The sequence below is a fragment of the Nomascus leucogenys genome, chromosome 14, assembly GCF_006542625.1.
Source record: "Nomascus leucogenys isolate Asia chromosome 14, Asia_NLE_v1, whole genome shotgun sequence".
NCBI classification, from domain to species: domain Eukaryota; kingdom Metazoa; phylum Chordata; class Mammalia; order Primates; family Hylobatidae; genus Nomascus; species Nomascus leucogenys.
In genome coordinates, this window is record NC_044394.1 from 25911398 (window position 1) to 25934284 (window position 22887).

At 41.6% G+C, this 22887-nt stretch overlaps 1 protein-coding gene and 1 non-coding gene across 4 annotated transcripts in view; both read right to left on the reverse strand.

Moving 5' to 3' along the window:
• Nucleotides 1-22887, reverse strand: part of USP34 (ubiquitin specific peptidase 34) — a 288791-nt gene that overhangs the window by 223055 nt on the left and 42849 nt on the right. For all 3 annotated transcript variants that reach the window (XM_030827871.1, XM_030827873.1, XM_030827872.1), the window contains exon 2: nt 12396-12483. In XM_030827871.1, coding sequence (XP_030683731.1) covers nt 12396-12483 — 88 coding nt within the window. The remainder of the gene's footprint in view (nt 1-12395; nt 12484-22887) is intronic.
• On the reverse strand, nt 8800-8934 carry LOC115838452. The gene has a single exon (XR_004033479.1). It is a non-coding gene; the product is annotated as a small nucleolar RNA SNORA70 (small nucleolar RNA).

The following is a 22887-nucleotide window of genomic DNA, read 5'->3' on the forward strand; positions in this document are numbered from 1 at the left end:
GGCACCTGTAATCCCAGCTACTTGGGATGCCGAGGCAGGAGAATCGTTTGAACCGGGGAAACAGAGATTGCAGTGAGCCAAGATCGTGCCACTGCACTGCAGCCTGGGTGACAAAGCAAGATTCTGTCACAAAAAAATAAAAATAAAATAAAATAAACAACCAGCACTAATTTGATCACTATCTAAAGCAAGCCAACTTGGAAGTATATCCTCCAGCCCCACATGAGCCTTTACATGACTATCACCTGGCCAATACCTTGACGAAAACATTATGAGAAACCCGACCCAGAATCAAACAGCTAAAGGACTTCCAAATTCCTGTCCCATTGAATCTTTGAGGATAATAAAATGTTTACTGCTGTTTTAAGATACAGTACTACTTTTGGAGTGTTTTTGTCACACAGAAATATATAATTATAAATATATAACTATATATAAATAATGCATCACATCTTTTTTATCTGTGGCAAAATGAAAGGGTTTTTATTTTTACCTCTAAGGCCTCCTCCAGCTTTACAATTCTATAGTATCACAACTCCCACAAGAAGAAAAATAAACACATTTCTCCTACAATTCTTCTAATTAACAGCTTCTTCCTTTGATGTTTAGGAAAAATCAGGTTTAAAGTCAGAGGTCAGGCTGGGTGTGGTGGCTCACGCCTGTAATCACAGCACTTTGGGAGGCTGAGGCAAGCACATCACTTAAGGTCAGGGGTTTGAGACCAGCCTGGCCCTGGCCAACATGTTGAAATCTTGTCTCTACTAAAAATAAAAAATTAGACGGGCTTGGTGGTCTACCTGTAATCCCAGATACTGAGGAGGCTGAGGCAGGAGAGTCACTTGAACTTGGGAGGTGGAGGCTGCAGTGAGCCGAGGTCGCGCCCCTGCACTCCAGCCTGGGAGACAGAGTGAGACACTCCCTCTCAAAAAACAAACAGAAACAAAGTGAGGTCATAAACTTGAGTGTCAGGGTGGGGGGTGGGGGGGGGTGGTGCACTGTCTCAGCCTGTAATCCCAGCACTTTGGGAGGCCAAAGTGGGCAGATGACTAGAGGCCAGGAGTTTGAGATCAGCCTGGCCAATATGGCAAAACCTCATCTCTACTAAAAATACAAACATTAGCTGGGCATGGTGGCACACACCTGTAACCCCACCTACTCAGGAGGCTGAAGCACAAGAATTGCTTGAACCCGGGAGGTGGAAGTTGCAGTGAGCCAAGATTGCACCACTGCACTCTAGCCTGGGTGATAGAGGGAGACTGTCTCAAAAAACATAAAAAACTTAGAAAAATCAGGTTCAAAGTAAGACATCAGGCCGGGTGTGGTGGCTCACACCTGTAATCCCAGCACTTTGGGAGGCTGAGGCAGGCAGATCATTTACTAAAAATGGAATCCGAAATCCCAGAAAACGATCTTGAAGTCAGATTTGGATGAAGAAAGCCAAAGATTCAGCCAAATTTACTTTTAAAATAAGTGTTAGGGCCGGACACGGTGGCTCATGTCTGTAATCCCAGCACTTTGGGAGGCCAAGGCAGGTGGATCACTTGAGGTCAGTTCAAGACCAGCTTGGCCAACATCGTGAAACCCCGATTCTACTAAAAATACAAAAATTAGCCAGCTGTGGTGGCGGGTGCCTGTAATTCCAGCTACTCAGGAGACAGGGACAGAAGAATTGCTTGAACCCAGGAAGCGGAGGTTGCAGTGAGCCAAGATTGCGCCACTGAATTCCAGCCTGGGCGACAGAGCAAGACTCCATCTAGAGAAGTAAGTAAGTAAGTAAGTAAGTAAGTAAATAAATAAATAAAATAAGTGTTAGAAAATGAGCATTAAACTGCTTGGTAATGGACCTAAGAAACTAATGATCTTCAAAGACAAAAATTATGTGAACAAAGTAACAGAAGAAACTGGGTCTGGGTCCTTCCAGACCCAAAATACACAAGTTCAAAAAGAGCTGTGAGTCTAATGGGGGAACACACACGTACACAAATATATGCATTTTTTAAATAATTGTTTATTACATAAATAATACTTTTTATTCTATTACATTCAATTCTGAGAAGTCTAGGTATGTGAATTCTCAATACAGCATTTCCCTTTGTATATCAATGGTTCCCAACCTTTTTGGCACCAGGGACCTGTTTTGTGGAAGACAATTTCTCCAAGGACCCAGAGGACTTTGGGATGATTCAAACACATTACATTTATTGTGCACGTTATAGTATCACGCTGTAATATATAATGAAATAATTATACAACTCACCATAATGTAGAATTAGTTGGAGCCCTGAGCTTGTTTTCCTACAACTAGACGGTACCATCTGGGGGTGATAGGAGACAGTGATAGATCATCAAGCATTATATTCTCATGAGAAGTATGCAACCTAGATCCCTCACATGCACAGTTCACAACAGGATCCAGGCTCCTGTGAGAATCTGATGCTGCCAGGAGGTGGAGTTCAGGTGGTAACGTGAGCAATGGGTAATAGCTGTAAATACAGATGAAGCTTCACTCACTCATCTGCCCTTCAGCTCCTGCTGTGTGGCCCGGTTCCTAATTGGGTACCAGTCTGTGGCCCAGGGGCTGGGGACCCTTGCTGTACATTGCATCCATAATGCAAGGTGGAAAAGGAGTTTTAAATAAAAATATCACTTTCAGTCAAAACCAGCTTGAATTTTTTTTTTAGCTACAAGCTTCACCAAAACCAGCTTGATTTTACACATAAACTTACTTGTTCTCTATTCCAAATCCTACTATAAATATACTAAAGAACACTCTAGAAAAACAGAAACAATGAAACAGAAGATGACAGCTATCAACTTATTTTGAGTGACAGAAAAGGGAAAAATAGTAAGTAATTCACAGTAAAAGAAAGAAACTTCCAACCAGCTATGAAACGGATTTACAAAGAAAAAAAAAATCAACCCCACAGAACACTGGAAAGGCTCAGGACTTAAGAACATAACATATCTCTAAAGGCAGGGATGAAGCCTGAGGCAGAAAATAAGACGACTAAATGAAAGGTACAATTAAAACCTGCAAGTTCCCATCCTAAAAAAGCAAAATATTATTCCTACGTCACCTATGAAAACAAGTTTTTTCTATACATAATGAACAAGATAAACTCAGGAACACCAGATACCAAAGAAAGCAAGTGTGATCAAGAAAATGAAGGCCAACTCATGCCTGTTAATCCCAGCACTTTGGGAGGCAGAGGCAGGAGGATCGCTTAAGCCCAGGAGTTCAAGACTGGTCTAGGCAACATAGTGAGACCTTGTCTCAAAAGAAACAAAGTTAGGCAGGCAGGGTGCCATACGCCCGTAGTCCCAGCTACACAGGAGGCAGAGATAAGAGGATTGCTTGACTCTAGGAGGTCAAGGTTGCAGTGAGCTAGACTATGGCACTGTACTCCAGCCCAGGTGGCAGATCAAGACCCTGTCTCAAAAAAAAAAAAAAAAAAAAAAAAGAAAACAAGAAAAAAAGAAAAAAACTGAAAGCAAGATAAGTGAAATACATGACTTAAATGGTAAACCTCCTCAAGTACCCTTCTTCCTATCTGGTAACCCAACCACCAGACTAACATATCTCAAAGCCAAAGATTGAAATATACTTCTTTTAAATGTCTTTTTATAGCTCTTACCAAGTTTATTTCTTTCACTCCGAGTTACTATTTGTCCCTTTTCTGTCATCCAAACTATGCTGATAAGCTGTCATCTTTTGTCCTTCTAGAGTGTTCTTAGTTTAGTGTATTTGTGGTGGGGTTTGGAATAGAAAAAGCCTGTTTAGCCCCAACAAGAAAACCTACTCACCATTTAACCATCATACAGCAGTGGCCAACATCTGAGATGCCCTGACCACAGAGGCCTTCAAATTCACTTTTTAGTACCCCTCTCATTACCATGAAAAGATAACAATAAGAAGATATGCAAGAAAAATTTTATCTGCCTTTGGATCACCGAAGGCAGATAAAAACAAACAGTAAGGGTGGCCGTGGTGGCTCACGCCTGTAATCCCAGCACTTTGGGAGGCTGAGGTGGGTGGATCACCTGAGGTTAGAAGCTTGAGATCAGCCTGACCAACATGGAGAAACCCTGTCTCTACCAAAAATACAAAATCAGCTGGGCCTGGTGGCACATGCCTATAATCCCAGATACTCGGGAGGCTGAGGCAGGAGAACCACTTGAACACAGGAGGCAGAGGTTGCAGTGAGCCGAGATCACGCCACTGCACTCCAGCCCGGGCAACAAGAGCGATACTCCGCCTCAAAAAAAAAAAAGAAAAAGAAAGAAAAGAAACAAAAAAAGAGAAAAGAAAAAAGAAATTTAGAGGAAATAGATAAAATACAAAAAGAAAAAAAAAGATTTTAGCCGTAATTTATATCCTGAGAGATGTAAGATATTTGGTTACGGAAATAAGAATGAAATGTCATGAAAATATAAATTCAGATTACAAAACAGGGCATTTTTTGGTCAGGGAGCCAAAATAACAATAACAAAATTCAGAGCACTGTAATATATACAAATACATATCATATACCTTTTGTATATATATATATCATTTACAGTTTAAAAACCAATTAAAATTATAGCAATTTGTAAAATTCAACAAAAGGTCCACAAAAGGGAAAAATGAAATCTCCCACAAAATGGAAAAAAATATTAATAATGGAGAGAAAAGGCCTGGTGCAGTGGCTCACACCTGTAATCCCAGCACTTTAGGAGGCTAAGGTGGGATGACTGCTTGAACCCAGGAGTTCAAGACCAACCTGGGCAACATCGCAAGACCTCCTCTCTACAATAAAAAAATGTATTAGCTGAGCATAGTGGCACATGCCTGTGGTCCCAGCTACCTGGGAGGCTGAGGTGGGAGAATCACTTGAGCCCAGGAAGTCAAGGCCGCAGTGAGCCATAATCATGCCACTGCACTCCAACCTTAACAACACAGCAATCCCATCTCAAAAAAAAAAAAAAAAAAAAAAAAAAAGAGAGAGACAATAAGAAAAGGAAGTAATCAAGAAGGGTACAATATCTGACTAATATAGCTCCAGGAAGTGAGAGCAATAAATATGGAGGTAAGGAAATTATGAAATAAAATGTTCACAACCAAAAGGCCCACCAAAACAGAAAGAAAATTCCTGAAGCTGAGGAAGGATAAAGATTCTAAAAGCTTTCAGGGAGAGTGATTAAGAGTATCAAGGAGGCCGGGCGCGGTGGCTCACGCCTGTAATCCCAGCACTTTGGGAGGCTGAGGCGGGCAGATCAGGAGGTCAGGAGATTGAGACCATGAGACCATCCTGGCCAACACGGTGAAACCCCGACTCTACTAAAAATACAAAAATTAGCTGGGTGTGGTGGCATGTGCCTGTAGCTCCAGATACTCAGGAGGCTGAGGCAGGAGAATTGCTTGAACCTGGAAGGCGGAGGTTGCAGTGAGCCAAGATCACGCCACTGCACTCCATCCTGGCAATACGGCGAGACTCAAGTCTCAAAAAAATTAAAAAAATAAAACATAAAACAAAAGAGGCCAAGTGAGTGGCTCACGCCTGTAATCCTAGCACTTTGGGAGGCCAAGGCAGGCAGATTGCCTGAGCTCAGGAGTTCGAGACCAGCCTGGGCAACATGGGGAAACCCCGTCTCTACTAAAATACAAAAGAAATTAGCCAGACGTGGCAGCGTGCACCTGTAGTCCCAGCTACTCGGGAGGCTGAGGCAGGAGAATTGCTTGGACCCAGGAGGCAGAGGATGCCGAGATCATGCCACTGCACTCCAGCCTGGACTACAGAGCGAGACTCCGTCTCTACAAAATAAATAAATAAATAATTTAAAAAAAAAAGAGTATGAAGGAAAAGCACAAAAATAAAAAGGGCTACTGCTTCTCCAAAGCAATATTGGAACCTAGAATACAATTGATCAATACTTCTGAAATTCTGCAAGCAATTTTCCAATTCTGTATCCAATAAGACCTATCAATAAGTATAAGGGTAGGATAGACATTTCAGGCCTGGAAGGTCTAATACACATTTATCTCCCCATGTATCCTCTCTCAGAAAAGATGTCCTCTACGACAAGGAAGTGAGCTAAAAAGATGACAAAATGGAATCCAGGAAACTTGGAGATCCAAGAAAGATGTTACCAGCGGAGGGTGCCCAGGTTCCTGGCACTTTGAACAAAGAATAGGACAAAAGCACAAACAAAGCGAGGAAAAAATAAAACAACAAAAGCAGAGATTTATTGAAAATCAAAGTATACTCCACAGGGTGGGAACAGTCACAGCAAGGGAGTCAAGGACCCAGTTACAGAATTTTCTGGGGTTTAAATACCCTCTAGAGGTTTCCTATTGGTTACTTGGTATACACCCTACCTAAATGAAGTAGTGGCCCATGATCAGTCTGAAGTTACAAAGTTACACCCTATGCAAACATCTAATTGGTTGTGGAAAGTGGGACCAGTCAGAGGCTGAAGTTACAAAGTTATACTCCTATGCAGATGGAGACTTGGCCTGCCATCAGCGTGATTAGTTGCAGGAGGGGACCAATCAGAGGTAATTTCAATTTTTCACCAGCCACACAAAAAAGTGTGGGGAGGTTGCAAAGGGGGTAGCCTCCGGTCCTTTTCCTTTTGTTACTCAGGGCGTGGAATCTTAGGGTTTTCCTTTTGATTTAATTCTAGGAAGTCAGCGTGAATTGGCCTTAGGGAATTCCCTGCCTCCAGACCCTAAGGTTCTCCTGCCTCAGAGACAAGCAAAATGAATTATAAGGATGAGATCTGAAGGGAAGGTAGTTTAGTAACTCTAGAAAGTAATCAATACTCTAGGGTTATGACCGGGGTGGGGGGATAATATATCACCTAATGATGCATAGTTTATGAGCGTTTGAGAAGAATTAAGTGATCCACACATAGAAAATTAACTGAATGAAAAAAGACAGTACACCAAGAAAGAGAGAACATGCAAGATATAAAATGAACTAGGGAACTTTTCTGGCTCATTGCTGAGCAACATTTTTATTTTTAGAACTACCCTAAGAATTGATATACTATACTGAGAGAACTGGGGAGGGTCAAGAATGAAATCCTTATATATCGTAAATGGAAGTTCACAGGTTACACCTAAAATTGATAGATGAAGCAACAGCAATATAATAAGAGTATTTCAGAATACTGTATAGAGGTTAATATCAAAACCAACATCTGAAAAAGTTGAAAACAGGAGGGTGAGGAGACAGGGAACACAGGGACTTTTTTTTATTATAGGCATTTCCCTGACAATTAATTTTTTTAAAACTCTGTATTACTTATGTTGGTACACCAATATCATACATATCCTCCCACCATCTGAGCTTCTCTTATTTTCTTCTCAGTCTTACCCTGTTATTTCCAGCCTGATAAAATTATCTAAGTAGAATTATATGCTGCCCACCTAAATAAAATGCACTTATGTTTTTAAAATGCAATAAAAATTTCTAAATGCCTCATATAAAGTATGTAGCTTTAATTTTAAAAGTAATACTAAGTAAACATTCATGAGGAATCTACATGTCAAAATAAAATTCTTTCCAGGTTAGGTTTTAGAACTCCATCTAGCAACAAATATTCCAATGGGTCTAATATTTCCCTAGCCCAGTTTTGCTGAAAGCATGAAAGGACTATTACTCCACAGTATTCAAACTCATCAAAAATTGTTTTATGTATGAGCTAATTTATGAAAAGCACTACTTTAAACAGTGGTCAATATCAACAGTCCATTGGTCCAACAAATTTCTTGATGCCAAAATAAAAGGCAGAGCCTTAAAGAGTGAACCACATACATTTAACCTATTTAAAAGCAACGGCTTCTAAAACTATTCTAAAAAATAAAATTTATTAAAACAATGAAAAAATAAAAGTAAAAGCTTCAAACATTAAGCACAAATGACAAATATAAAAGGTACTACTTTTAGCCTGAAAACCTGACAGAGAACCTCACCCTGGCTGGCATCCAGAGTTCTTATACAGAAGAAATTCCTGAAATAAAGTTAAAAAGTTGACAGGTAGGAGACAGCAAAGAGCTTTAAATACCTGCTAAGGAATGTGGAATTTCCAAGATATAAACCTAATTCAGTTTTGTAATAAGCTTAAAACAAGCAAAGAAAAAAAAAAAATCAACACAACATGAAGAATTATGCTCTGTGGTATCGGTGCTTTTGTCATACATGATATTCCTTTGCAGATCCGTATATGCCCTTTCCCTAATTTAGTCTTGAATTTATTCTCCTATTCCTTTCTCTTCTCATTTTCTGAGTTAGTTTTCCTCCTACTCTACTCCCAATCATTAAATTAATAAAATGATGATAATCTGGTAAACAAACGTGTTATTAACCTCTCTAATCTTTTTTTTTTTTCGGGGGGGGGGACAGGAAGTAGAATGTATTGGTGAGTATTAAGAGGGGACAGCACAGTGGAAGCCCTCATGAGTGCAGGGCCAGCCGCTTGTCCAGAGGGCCATGAATGGCAACGTACTTGACTCCACAGCCATCTGGGATGAGCCGCTACTCAGCCATCATGTCTTCAAATTCATCGGCATTGAACTTGGTGAAGCCCCACTTCTTCGAGATGTGGATCTTCTGGCAGCCAGGGAACTTGAACTTGGCCCTGAGCAGGACCTCAATCACATGCTCCTTATTCTGCAGCTTGGTATGGATGGACATAACTTGGCCAACGTGAACCCTGGCCACAGTGCCCTGGGGCTTTCCAAAGGCACCTCACATGCCTGTTTGGAGCCTACATTGGGGTAGTGCAAGCTCAGAAACATGAACATACATCTGAAAGGCCTGTCTCCAAGGTCCCTTAGGGCAACCTACACAACAAACAGGCTGCATACACTACCAAGGAAGCTGCTGTTTACAGCCATTGCACACTGGACCCCCGTAAGGAAAGGAACTCAGTCGGCTTAACTGGCTGCAGGACCTCCGTAATCTTATAGCCAAAGCTGTGACAGCTATATGACTGTTAAACAGCACTTAAAAATGATGACACAGATAATACCTGATCACACAGAGACTGACCATAGTTTTTTTTTTTTTTTTTTTTTGAACGGAGTCTCGCTGTCGCCAGGCTGGATGCAGTGCGAGACTCGGCTCACTGCAAGCTCCCTCCGGGTTCACGCCATTCCTGCTCAGCCTCCGAGTAGCTGGACTACAGGCCCCCACCACCCCGGCTAATTTTTTTTTTGTATTTTAGTAGAGACGGGTTCACCGTGGTCTCGATCTCCTGACCTCGTGATCCGCCCGCCTCGCCTCCCAAAGTGCTGGGATTACAAGCGTGAGCCACCGCCCGCCGAGACTGACCATAGTTAACTGTACCTGAAAAATCAGACCATAAAGTATACATATAGTAAAACCACATTTTTGTAAAACTTAAAACTGTACTGTTTGCAGTCTCACACCATGGATATACACAAAAAGTTGTAAGCTGTTGCTCTGAATGGTGGCATGTTTTTAACTTCAATTCTCTGTAGTTTCTCAAAGTTTTTTTTTCCTACAATGACTGTATCATTTAAATAAGAAAAAATATATATATAATACTAAAATCTTTTTTTTTTTTTTTGAGACAAAGTCTTGCTCTATCCCCCAGGCTGGAGTACAGTGGCGTGATCTCAGCTCACTGCAACCTCTGCCTCCCAGGTTCAAATGATTCTCCTTCCTCAGGCTCCCGAGTAGCTGGGGTTACACATGAGCACTCCACACCTGGCTAATTTTTGTATTTTTAGTAGAGACAGGGTTTCACCGTGTTGACCAGGCTGGTCTCAAACTCCCGAACTCAAGTGATCCTATACTGTAGATAAAAAAAAAAGAAGTGGCCTTGGATCTAGATAGACATGGATTCTAGTCCTGCTTCATCACCTGTGAACGAGTGATTATGACAAATTAGTTAACTTCTATAAACTCTCACTTCCTCATTGGTAGAAATAGAATAATAATAAAGCTACTACTGCCTTAATGAGATTGTAAGGAAACAAAGTGCTTAGCACTGTATTTGCTAAAAGGACTTAATAAACACGTATTTTAATTAAAATTGTTAAAATTTGTTTTGGAAAATGAAATATAAATTAAAAGATGTAAGCTAAAGTATGAAAGCTAAGCTTTAGTGTAGTGTAGATAATACACTACAAAAACAATTTATGACCACTAATAATCTTATGAAAGCTTTTTTTCTCCAGGAAACTTATAAAAAACATGTTGTATGAAATATCATGAGTTTATCAGCACGCTAAGGTTCACTTATGGACTCACTTGGTCCATGGGCCCCAAGTTAAGAATGCTTTTTGCAGATTATCCATGCTTTATTAGTACCTGTTTATCCCCTAATTAGAATGACAATCTTAATCTAGGCAACAATATTTTCTGAAGCTCAAGAAAATAATTTAGGGGAGGAAGAGAGGGAGATGAAAATAGACAAATTTTCACTACAAAGCACTGTGATCTATTTTTACCTGTTCTCCCTTCAATCAGCACAATTAAGAGTATTAACACTCCACTTTTATTACTACAAGCTAACGACTGTTCATACTTACTGACAGGTAAACAAAATCACAAATTATTCAATGTTCTCCAGCTTAGCTTTCATACTTTAGCTTACATCTTTTAATTTATATTTCATTTTCCAAAACAAATTTTAACAATTTTAATTAAAATACGTGTTTATTAAGTCCTTTTAGCAAATACAGTGCTAAGCACTTTGTTTCCTTACAATCTCATTAAGGCAGTAGTAGCTTTATTATTATTCTATTTCTACCAATGAGGAAGTGAAAGTTTATAGAAGTTAACTAATTTGTCATAATCACTCGTTCACAGGTGATGAAGCAGGACTAGAATCCATGTCTATCTAGATCCAAGGCCACTTCTTTTTTTTTTTTTTTTTTTTTTTTTAAATAGAGATGGGGTCTTGCCCTGTACTCCGCCTCAGCCTCTCAAAAGTGAGAGGCATGAGCCACCACACCCGGCCAGGCCACACTCTTCTTAACCACTACGTTCTAGGGCAACATGAGATAAACCACAGGCTCTCGGTGGGTTGGAGGCAAACACTTTGATATTCTGATGAGACGTAAGAATTACTGCCTAAAACTGCAAATATGAAAATCTCCTTTATAATTTCATTCCCATCCACAGACTCTTGGTTAAAAATTCATAATACAGGGATTAAAAATAAGCTAGAATACAAGTGTATTAGGAATGGGAAAATATAACTCCCACCCCATCTCTACCAATAACTAGTGATGAGATTTTAGGAAAATGATCTTGTTTCTCTGGATTTCATTTTATTCAGTGGCAAACGTATAGACCCTGAAATCAGAAGTGTAGATTTTTTTCCTAGTATAACATGTTGCCACCTAGCTGTAGTTACAATAATTAAAACTCAAGATTATGACTCAGACACAACATTTCTCAGCAAATCACTGTGGACTATTAAAGTTCATCTTCAATCATAAACATATTACTATTATGCAATATACATCTACTCCATCCATAATGCAACAGCAACCACTCCTAAACTTACTGAAATTCAGTGAGACTCAGAAAAGAAATGTCAATAATGATGGTACAGAATGTTTACATAAATAAAATCTACAAAGTCTTTTGCAACAAGTATATCTGCCAACTCTACTGAGAGAAGAAAAAAGGATATTACCATAAAGCAAATGTTATTTGAAGTTAAACTACTCAGCTAAACTCTACGTTCAGCTAGACTGTATACCTCAGAACATTCATTTATGTATCACTATATTTAACATGATCATTGGCTACTGCACACAATGCTTCAAACATTCTTACCCATAAAATTTTTTAGAAGGACTAAGTTTAAGTAATTTTTATTTTCATTGGTTTATTCAAGGGAAAAAAATTATTAGCAAAGACTAGTTAAAATCACATTGAGGAACAGAAATCCTTTTTATAAACTGATTATATTAACATTTGTTTTCCTAAAATTTTATTTCCTACAGTCTCAATATATGTATTATTTAGAAATTGGTCTAATACACATAATTATAGAAATGGAACAGATAGTAAGTGGTTTAAAAGTATCTCCTACGACAATGACTTTTCTTTTTTAAGGATCAAGATTGTTACAAGCCTTTAGCTACACCATAAAAATTACTGAATCTCTCAAAATAGTTACTTTTCAGAATTTCTGTGACTCTCATATCCCTAAATAAGGAGGGGTCAAAGAAAGAAACTGATATTTATGCCCATGTTTTAAAAACAGAATCATGATCGACCGCACGAGTAAAGATTTAATAAATATTGACAAACTCTCATTTAGTAACTAATGGTATCTAACCCAACACCCTAAAATGTGACAATAAAAATGGCAATTTATAATGCAACTCACAAAAATTCGTCTTCGAAATACCTAAAGATGCATACCTCTGTGTCCAGGAATTGATATAAGTAAATATTTTGAGAGTATGTTCCTTTCTGAGCTGCAGTCCATCACCACCTTCTACATCTGATACTGAAATAAAAAAGAAATTTTAAAATTATGAATAATGCTAAACCAGTATTAAAGCCAATAGTTCAAAATAAAGCCAAGAGTTACAAATGCAAACATTTCAGATAATCATTCTTTTGCTTCCAAAGAAAATAAGTTACTTTTAATTAATAACTCATATGAGCTTAAGAACAGATTTTTGACAGATGTAAGGGGTGGGGGGCAGTGAGACTTTGCCATTTATTCTGGGATTATCTCTCATCTCCAAAACCACCCTTCCATTGTGATGCTGAGGCTGGGACCATGCAATCTACATTTTTCATTTCCAGCTGTCTTCCTGTTAAGATCTTGTTCCTTGGCCGGGCGTGGTGGCTCACGCCTGTAATCCCAGCACTCTGAGAGGCCGAGGCGGGCGGATCACGAGGTCAAGAGATCGAGACCATCCTGGTTAACACGGTGAAACCCCGTCTCTACTAAAAATACAAAAAATTAGCCGGGCGCGGTGGCGGGCGCCTGTAGTCCCAGCTACTCGGGAGGCTGAGGCAGGAGAATGGCGTGAATCTGGGAGGCGGAGCTTGCAGTGAGCCGAAATCGCACCACTGCACTCCAGCCTGGGTGAAAGAGCGAGACTCCATCTCAAAAAAAAAAAAAAAGAAAAGATCTTGCTCCTCCAGTGCCTATAGGGTACTAGAAGAAGAAGGCTGGAGGAGAGACCAAGGACTTATCAGCTTGCTATATCTGAAAGCAGCAGCACTGATTCCAGCCTCCAGTTTAGTATTCCAAGTACCAGTCTCATGGTACTCCTCTGAGGTATCAGCAGTAGCCACAGAGCATACCTTCCTTGAAGTCATAGCTTCCTTCACACGGTGTTCCTCTTTTGATATGAGGAAGCTTGAGAACATTCAGTTCTCGTTAAAAGACCATTTCCCAAAATAATAAAAATTGATCATAACCATTCTCATAATTCCATCATTTTAATGCCTTTTACCTTCTTTGGCTGGTCCACACAGCTTTACAAAGTAGAAAACATAAGGCTCTTTGAAGCCACTAAACCAATTATTATGTATGTACAAGAAAGCATTTTTGAGGCTTATCAGCTTTTTTACTGTTTCTTTATATATTGCTAGTGTCTTCTCTTTAATCCCAAGAAATCTTACCTGGATCACTGTATCACATTAATGTGAGGAGGGGAAATCCCCTATGATGCAGTAAGATGTCCCACTATACCAATAACTTTCCTGTACCAAATATATATGAGGTTAGTTTACATTTAAAACACACAAACACACACACACACACACACACACCTTCTACTTAATCAGACTATATACACAAAGTTGAGACTTACAGCACACTTCCTCAACTCAGCTCCAGAAATGCTGGTAAGCTGAACTAGGAGGTTGGAAGATTCCTCTCTGGTAATACTGATTAACCAAGAAGGGGTTTAAAAAAAATTACCTTGGCCAAGGAGAAAAGGAAAAGGCGTAAGGCCAAAACATAAGTAAAACAGTCACAAGGTAATAACACCTACACCCAAGACCAGGCTTTTGGGACCTAGATCACGTCTGAGGCCCTGGAAGCCAAAGACACTACTGACCATCAGGGAGAAGACTTGGGCAACAAAGCTTAGCAACTAGGACAGAATAAGATATAGTGGGGGCCTAAGATGAAGCAACCACTAAAAACAACCTCTTGCATTGTATGATTTCAACAAGGTGAAGAAGGGATCACGGTACGCCATGCCAGTTTTCCTTCCCCAGCCATAACAGTGCCTAAAAACAGAGGGAAGAGTGGCTACAACCATCATATCCTTCTCTAACAAAAAACACACACGGCACACATTCTGAAAAAAAGTTTGTGTGGTCAGAAAACCATCCTCACCAGAGGCCCGCCTGGCAGCCTAGCTGCTAACCAACAAACACTTTCCAACTCATTCCATCCAACCCAGAACCAGAAAGGCAAGGGAAGGACATTTCATCAGAGTAGAGTTCTCCAAACACACAGCTATCATCATACTCAATGGTGGAAGCCCAAAAGCTTTTCCTCTAAGATTAGGACCAAGATAAGGTGGCCACTTTCACAACTTCTATTCAACACAATATTAGAAATCCTGGTCAGAGCAATTCAATGAGGAAAAAAATGGAAAGAAGTCAAGTCACTTCTGTCCGCAGATAACACGAACCAACAGAAAACCCTAAGGATTACACAAGAAGAACTATTAGAACTAATAGCCTGTAATCCCAGCACTTTGGAAGGCCAAGGCGGGCAGATTGCTTGAGCTTAGGAGGTCAAGATCAGCCTGAGCAGCATAGTGAAACCCCATCTCTACGAAAAATATAAACAATTAGTCGGACACGGTGGTGCACACCTCTGGTCCCAGCTACTGAGGAGGCTGAGGTGGAAGGATCACTTGAACCTGGAAGGTTAAGGCTGCAGTGAGCCGAAAAAAATCAGTGGCTCCCATTAAACTGCAGTTTGGATTTCAGCATTCCAACCTGGGTAACAGAGTGAGACCCCCTCTCAAAAACAAACAAACAAAAAATAAATGAATTCAACAAAGTTACAGGATACAAATTCAAAACGCAAACATCAGATATACTTTTGTCTTTTTAAATTTTTGGTTTTTTGAGACAGTCTCTTTTGCCTAGGCTGGAGTGCAGCAGCACAATCTTGGCTCACTGCAACCTCTGCCTCCCAGGTTCAAGCGATTCTCCTGCCTCAGCCTCCTGAGTGGCTGGGATTACAGGTGCCCACCACCACGCCTGGCTAGTTTTTTGTATTTTGTAGAGATGGAGTTTTGCCATCATGGCCAGGCTGGTCTCAAACTCCTGATCATAAGTGATCCGCCCACCTCAGCCTCCCAAAGTGCTGGGATTACAGGTCAGATGCATTTTTAATACACTAACAATGAACAATTTAAAAAGGAAATACAAAAAAAATTCCATTTGCATCAGCATCAAAAAGAAAAATGAAACAAGGAGGCAAAAGACTTGTTAACAATGAAAACTACAAAATGTTGCTAGAAGGAATTAAATGGCCGGGCACAGTGGCTCACGCCTGTAATCCCAGCACTTTGGGAGGCTGAGGTGGGTGGATCATGAGGTCAGGAGATCGAGACCATCCTGGCTAACACGGTGAAACCCTGTCTCTACTAAAAATGCAAAAAAAATTAGCCGGGCGTGGAGGCGGGCGCCTGTAGTCCCAGCTACTCGGGAGGCTGAGGCAGGAGAATGGCATGAACCCGGGAGGCAGAGCTTGCAGTGAGCTGAGATCGTGCCACTGCACTCCAGCCTGGGCAACAGAGCAAGACTCCATCTCAAAAAAAAAAAAAAAAAAGAAAAAAAGAAAAGGAATTAAAGAAGATGTAAATAAATGGGAAGAAATCCCACATTCATGGGTTGGAAGACATTATATTGTTAAATATCGACACCACCCAAATTGATTTGTGAATTAAAAGCAATCACTATCAAAATCCCCACTGAGGCACAGCAGCTCACACCTCCGATCCTAGTGCTTTGGTAGGTCGAGGCAGGAAGACTGCTTGAGGCCAGGAATTCAAGACCAGCCTGGGCAACACAGCAAGGCACCATCTCTAAAAATATGTATATTTTTAAAAATTAGCCAGGCATGGTGGCACACACCTATAGTTCTAGCTATTCAGGACACTAAGGATAAGGTGGGAGAATGGCTTGAGCTCAGAAGTTCAACGCTCTAGTGAGATATGATCATGCCACTGCACTCCAGCCTGAGTGACAGGGCAAGATCCTGTCTCTTAAAAAACAAACAACAAAATAAATAAAATAAATGTTCATGAGTTATGTGGAACTGGAACCATTGTGTACTCTTGCTTGAAAAATCAGAAACTGAATTACCATATGATCCAGCAATCCCACTGGTGAGCATATATACTGAAATGAATTGAAAGCATCATCTCCAAGAGATCTTTGCTCTCTTGGACCTCTACTATACAGTGTATAAATATCCCATTGCTCCTAGGCTACGAACCTGTATGGCATGTAACCGTACTGAATGCTCTAGGCAACCATAACACAATGTTAAGTATTTGTGTATCTAAACACATTTAAGCATAGAAAAGGTACAGTAAAAATTATAACCTTAGGACCACTGTCCTACACTAGGTCCATCATTGACCAAAACATCGTTACTTGGTGCCTGACTGTACTTGTACAATTCAAATGGTATGAGGTATTTAAAGTAGCCGAATTCACAGAAACAAAGGAGAAGGGTGGTTGCCCAGAAATGGGTTTCAATTTTGTCACATGAAAAAGTTCTAGAGATTTGTTGCACGAGAATGTTAACATTTCTAACACTACTCAACTATATACATAAAAATGATTAAGAAATTTTTGGCTCATGTCTATAATCCCAACACTTTACGAGGCCAAGGCAAGAGGATCGCTTGAGCCCAAGAGTTCAACACCAGCCCGGGCAACATGGCGAGACCCCTTCTCTATTTAAGGGGAAAAAAAAAACCCAACAGTAAATTTTATGTTCTGTATTTTTTTTACCACAATTAAAAATTTTTTGCAATTATTTTTTAAAGGAGTTAGGGAAATCCAAACTGCAGTTTAATGGAAGCCACTGAATCTTTTTTGAGAGGGAGTCTCACTCTATCCCCCAGGGTAGAGTGCAATGGTGCAATCTCAGCTCACTGCAACCTCCACCTCCCAGGTTCAAGTGATTCTCCTGCTGAGTAGCTGGGATTACAGGCAGGTACCACCACGCCCGGCTAATTTTTGTATTTTTAGCAGATACAGGGTTTCACCACGTTGGCCACGCTGGTCTCAAACTCCTGACCTCATGATCCACCCGCCTCGGCCTCCTGGGATTACAGGTGTGGCCCACTGCGCCCAGCTGCCACTGATTTTTTAGGCTGAAAACTGGTGGGAGGCAGAGGAAGAATAGAAGGCTCCACTGATCATGCCCATGCCCCCGCCAACAAGGATACCAAATTAAGATCTACACAGAAAACATACCTTCATAAAAAACAAAAATCAGGTGAGTACTCATAGTACCTGGTTTTAACTGCATATCACTGAAGGGAGAAACAACAGTCTTCAATTAGCAACTACGCACACTTCCTGTTCCCCCACCCAGCAGCAAAGGCCTGGTGCCTAGAGCCTCTCAGTGCTGGGGGAGGGAGAATACAGCAATTGCAAGCCATTGAACTCAGTGCTGTCCTGTGAGAGCAGAAAGGAAAACCAGACCAAATTCGGGTGACACCCACCCAGAGAAGGAGCATTTAAAACCAGCCCTAAAGCGGAGGGCAACTGCCGATCCCAGGAGTCCCAACTTGAGCTCCCACCAGCCTCACCATGGAGGGCTACAGCACTCCATGTTTCCAAGTAAACTTTTTGGCAGTCTAAGCCGTAAGGACTACAACTCTTATCCGATTCTTAATAATGAATGAACTGGGCCCCAAGACAGTAGAGGTGGTGGGAAGGGGGACGGGAAGCAGGGAATGAGACATACTGAGACACCAGGCAGGGCAGCCAATGGAGGGCTGGCATCACCCCTTCCCCTAGACAGGCTGCACAGCTCAGAGCTCCAAGAAAGATGCCTTCCTTCTGTTTGAGGAGAGAAGGAAGAGTGGGGGGGACTCTGTCTTGCATCCTGGATACCAGCTCAGCCACAGCAAGATAGGGCACCGCTGAGAGTCATGAGGTCCCCTGTTCAGGGCCCTAGCTCCCAGACATTTCTACACACACCCTGGGCCAGAAGACAGGACCTGACAGCATTCATCACCTAACTGAAGAGCCCTTGGGCCCTGAATAACCAGTAGCGATATCCAAGTACTACATTGAGGGCCTCAGGTGAGCCACTGAGACTTGCTGGCTTCAGTGAGATTCAGCACATTACCAGCTGTGGTAGCTATGGGGCAAAACTCCTACTTGAGAAAAGCTGAGGGAAAGAGTAAAGAGGGCTTTGTCTTACAGCTTAGCTACTAACACAAACACAGTGGGTTAGAGCACCAGTTGATTCTTGGGTGTCCCTAATTCTAAGACCTGACTCTTAAATGGCATTTCTGGACCTGCGCTGGGCCACAGGGGAGCCCATTGCTCTGAAGGGTGAGTCCCAGGTAACAGAGCATTCATGACAAGCTGACTTCAGAGACACTGGGCCTTAGGGGAACATCAGTGAGTCTGGCAGTACTACTTGTGGCCTGGGGGTGGCGGTTGGTATGAGGTGAGGTGGAAATGGGAAAAAGAGTGAGAAGTACCAGTCCTGTGGTTTGAATGCCAGCTCAGCCACAATACAAGAGTATTGCTCTAGTCCCTTAACTCCCAGACAACACTTCTGGACCCACCTGGGGTCTAGAGATCTTGCTGCCCTGAAGGAAGGATGCAGGTCTGGCTGGCTTTGCCAACTGCTGATTGCACAGCACCAAGGCCTTCAGCAAACATGGGAGGTAGCCAGAGTGCAGTTACAGCAGGCCTTGGGTGAGAACCAGCATAGTCCTAATTTCAAGACTGACCCAGCACAGTCATGGTGGCCACAGGGGTGCTTGTGTCACTCACTCCAATCCCAGCTTTAGGTGGCTCAGGACAGCGAGACCATGTGTTTGGGAGAAGGTAAGGAAAGAGAACAAGAGCCTCCACCTGGTAATCCACAAATTACTCAGATCTTGTCCAAATCCATCAAGGTGGTACCTGTATGAGTCTGCAAGAACCACAGAATTACTGGGCTTGGGGTACCCCTAAAGCAGATACAGCTTAGATCACAATACCAAAGTTCTTTTTTTTTTTTTTGAGACGGAGTCACCCAGGCTGGAATGCAGTGGCATGATCTCGGCTTACTGTAAGCTCCGCCTCCCGGGTTCACGCCATTCTCCTGCCTCAGCCTCTCGAGTAGCTGGGGCTACAGGCGCCCGCCACCACGCCCGGCTAATTTTTTTTGTATTTTTAGTAGAGACGGGGTTTCACCATGTTAGCCAGGATGGTCTCAATCTCCTGACCTCGTGATCCGCCTGCCTCAGCCTCCCAAAGTGCTGGGATTACAGGCATGAGCGACCGCGCCCGGCCCCAAGTTCTTTCAAATATCTAGGAAGCCTTCCCAAGAAGGACCGCTTCAAATAAGGCCAGACAGTGAAGACTACAATAAATACCTAACTCTTCAACGCCACTCAAGAACATCTACTAGCATCAACGCCATTCAGGAAAACATGACCTCACCAAATGAACTAAATAAGGCATCAGGGACCAATCTTGGAGAAACAGAGATATGTGACCGTTCAGATAAGGAATTCAAAATAGCCGTGTTGAGGAAACTCAAAGAAATTCAAGATAACACAGAAGGAATACAGAATTCTATCAGATAACTTTAACAAAGATTAAAACATGTAAGAAGACTCCAGCAGAAATTCTGGAGCTGAAAAATCCAATTGGCATGCTAGAGAATGTATTAGTCTTTTGCAGCAGAATTGATGACAGAAAGTAAGAATTAGTGAGTTCAAACACAGGCTATTTGAAAACACACAAATCAGAGGAGAAAAAATAAAAAGGAATTTCTAAAAATGAAGCATGCCTACGGGATCTAGAAAATAGCCTCAAAAGGGCAAATCTAAAGAGTTTTTGGTGGCCAGGCGCAGTGGCTCATGCCTGTAATCCCAGCACTTTGGGAGGCTGAGGCAGGCAGATCACCTGAGGTCAGGAGTTTGAGACCAGCTTGGCCAACATGGTGCAACCCCGTCTCTACTAAAAACACAAAAAAACTAGCCAGGCATGGTGGCGCATGCCTGTAGTCCCAGCTACTTGGGAGGCTGAGGCAGGAGAATCGCTTGAACCCAGGAGGCAGGGGTTGCAGTGAGCCAAGATTGCGCCACTGCTCTCCAGCCTGAGCAACAAGAGCAAAACTCTGTCACAAAAAAAAACAAAAAAAAACTCCCAAATCTTAAATGTATAAAGGCAAAAATGTTATTTTTGAGTATGAGTTCCTAATGATTCTCAAAAAAAAGTGATCACCTTTGCAAATGTTAAATCAGTCACTGAAAACTGGTTAACTAAGGGAGAAGTCAGCCATTTATCCTGACTTTCACGTAAAAATAGCAAATAAAAGTAATGAAACAGGTAATAAAAACAAGTTTCTCCTGATACAGATAGTCCACCTAATCAAAGAAACAAGCGACAGGATTAGTTTTGTAACTATTAATGTAATAAAAGCCCTAGGCAATGGCTGCTTGCTAACTATGACATTAAGTGGCACTCCAACCAACCCCTGGAAGAACACAACACAACCTATAAAACAGCCTTGCCAAGAAATTTAACCTGAATCTGATCAACCTTCTAGATCTGGTAATAAAAGTATGGAAATACAAAAGACAAAGCATAATAACTGCACAAGGATAACATCTGCAAAATCCAGATGGGAAATCGTATGCACTAAAAAAGACATGGAACGAACAGTTTCTGTAACAAATAAAAAGGAAGAAAGGGGAACCTAGAAATTAAAACAGACTTAGGAAAAAAATAAGCTATGCCCGATTCAGAGGTAATCCTAGGAAGTGAGGCTTGAAAAAGAGAGAAAAGAATTATGTATTGAAACAGTAACAATAACCAACAGAGATATCAGTGGCTACAAACTACAGGGCAGCCAGAATTCACAGAATTAGTCCAGACAAGTAGCCAACAAACAAAACACAAAGAGCAAAACAAAATAATAACTTTACTCACACTAGAAACAAACCAAATTTCCATTAGAGTGAATTGAGTTTAAAAATAAAAAAATAAAATAAATAAAAAGGATGCGCTTTGGGAGGACAAGGCGGGAGGATTGCTTAACGCTAGGAGTTCTAGACCAGCCTGGGCAACAGTACAAGACACTATCCCTACAAAGCAAATTTTAAAATTAGCTGGGTGTGGCCAGGTGCAGTGGCTCATGCCTGTAATCCCAAGCACTTTGGGAGGCTGAGGCGGGCGGATCACGGGGTCAGGAGATCGAGACCATCCTGGCTAACAAGGTGAAACCCCGTCTCTACTAAAAATAGAAAAATTAAGCCAGACATGGTGGCGGACGCCTGTAGGCCCAGCTACTCGGGAGGCTGAGGCAGGAGAATGGCGTGAACCCAGGAGGCAGAGCTTGCAGTGAGCCGAGATTGCACCACTGCACTCCAGCCTGGGCAACACAGCGAGACTCTGTCTCAAAAAATAAAATGAGATAAAATAAAATTAGCTGGGTGTGGTAGCATGTGCATGTAGTCCTAGCTATCCAGGAGGCTGAGGTGAATGAGTTGCTTAAGCACAGGCAGTCGAGGCTGCAGTGAGCTATAACGGCACCACATGATAGGTAACAGAGCGAGACTACCTCAAAAAAAAAAGTTATCGTATATATGCCAACATACGGAATTCTATTCAGCAATAAAAAGAAACCAACTACTGATGCACCAACAACCAACATGGATGACTTCTAACCGTATGCTAAGTAAAAAGAATACCAACCAGATGTAAGTAGTACATAAAGTTTATGTCCAGCTGGACACAGTGGCTCATGCCTGTAATCCCAGCACTTTGGGAGGCTGAGGCAGGCAGATCACTTGAGGTCAGGAGTTCGAGACCAGCCTGGCCAACATGATGAAACCCTGTCTCCACTAAAATTTTGTACTTGTAAAAATACAAAAATTAGGCTGGGCGTGGTGGCTCACGCCTGTAATCCCAGCACTTTGGGAGGCCGAGACGGGCGGATCACGAGGCCAGGAAATCAAGACCATCCCAGCTAACACGGTGAAACCCCCCCGTCTCTACTAAAAATACAAAAAATTAGCCGGGTGTGGTGGCGGGCACCTGTAGTCCCAGCTACTCGGGAGGCTGAGGCAGGAGAATGGTGTGAACCCGAGAGGCAGAACTTGCAGTGAGCCAAGATCGTGCCACTGCACTCCAGCCTGGGCAACAGAGCAAGTCTCCATCTCAAAAAAAAAAAAGAAAGAAAAAAAAAAATTAGCCAGGCATGCTGGCACCTGCCTGTAATCCCAGCTACTCGGTAGGCTGAGGCAGGAGAATCACCTGAACCCAGGAGGCGGAGGTTGCAATGAGCCAGGATCGCGCCATTGGACTCCAGCCTGGGTGGCAGAGCAAGATTGTCTCAAAAAATAATAATAATAAAATAAATTTAAAAATAAAGCTTAGGTGACAAAGCACATCAGCAGTTACGACAATGCAGACTTGGTGGGGCTGATTACAAACAGGAATGAGGAATAACTGAGTGATGAAAATGTTCAATTGTGGTGGTTCTTATATGAGTGTAAACATTTGTCAAAATGAATAAACACATACCCTTACAATAGACTAACCTTATTGTATGTAAATTATATAACAATTTAGTTAATTTTTTAATATCAGCAATTCTAATAGGTCTCATGTGAATCTTGATTCAAATTGTGAAGGAAAAGTTACAATTTTTTAAAATTGAGAATAT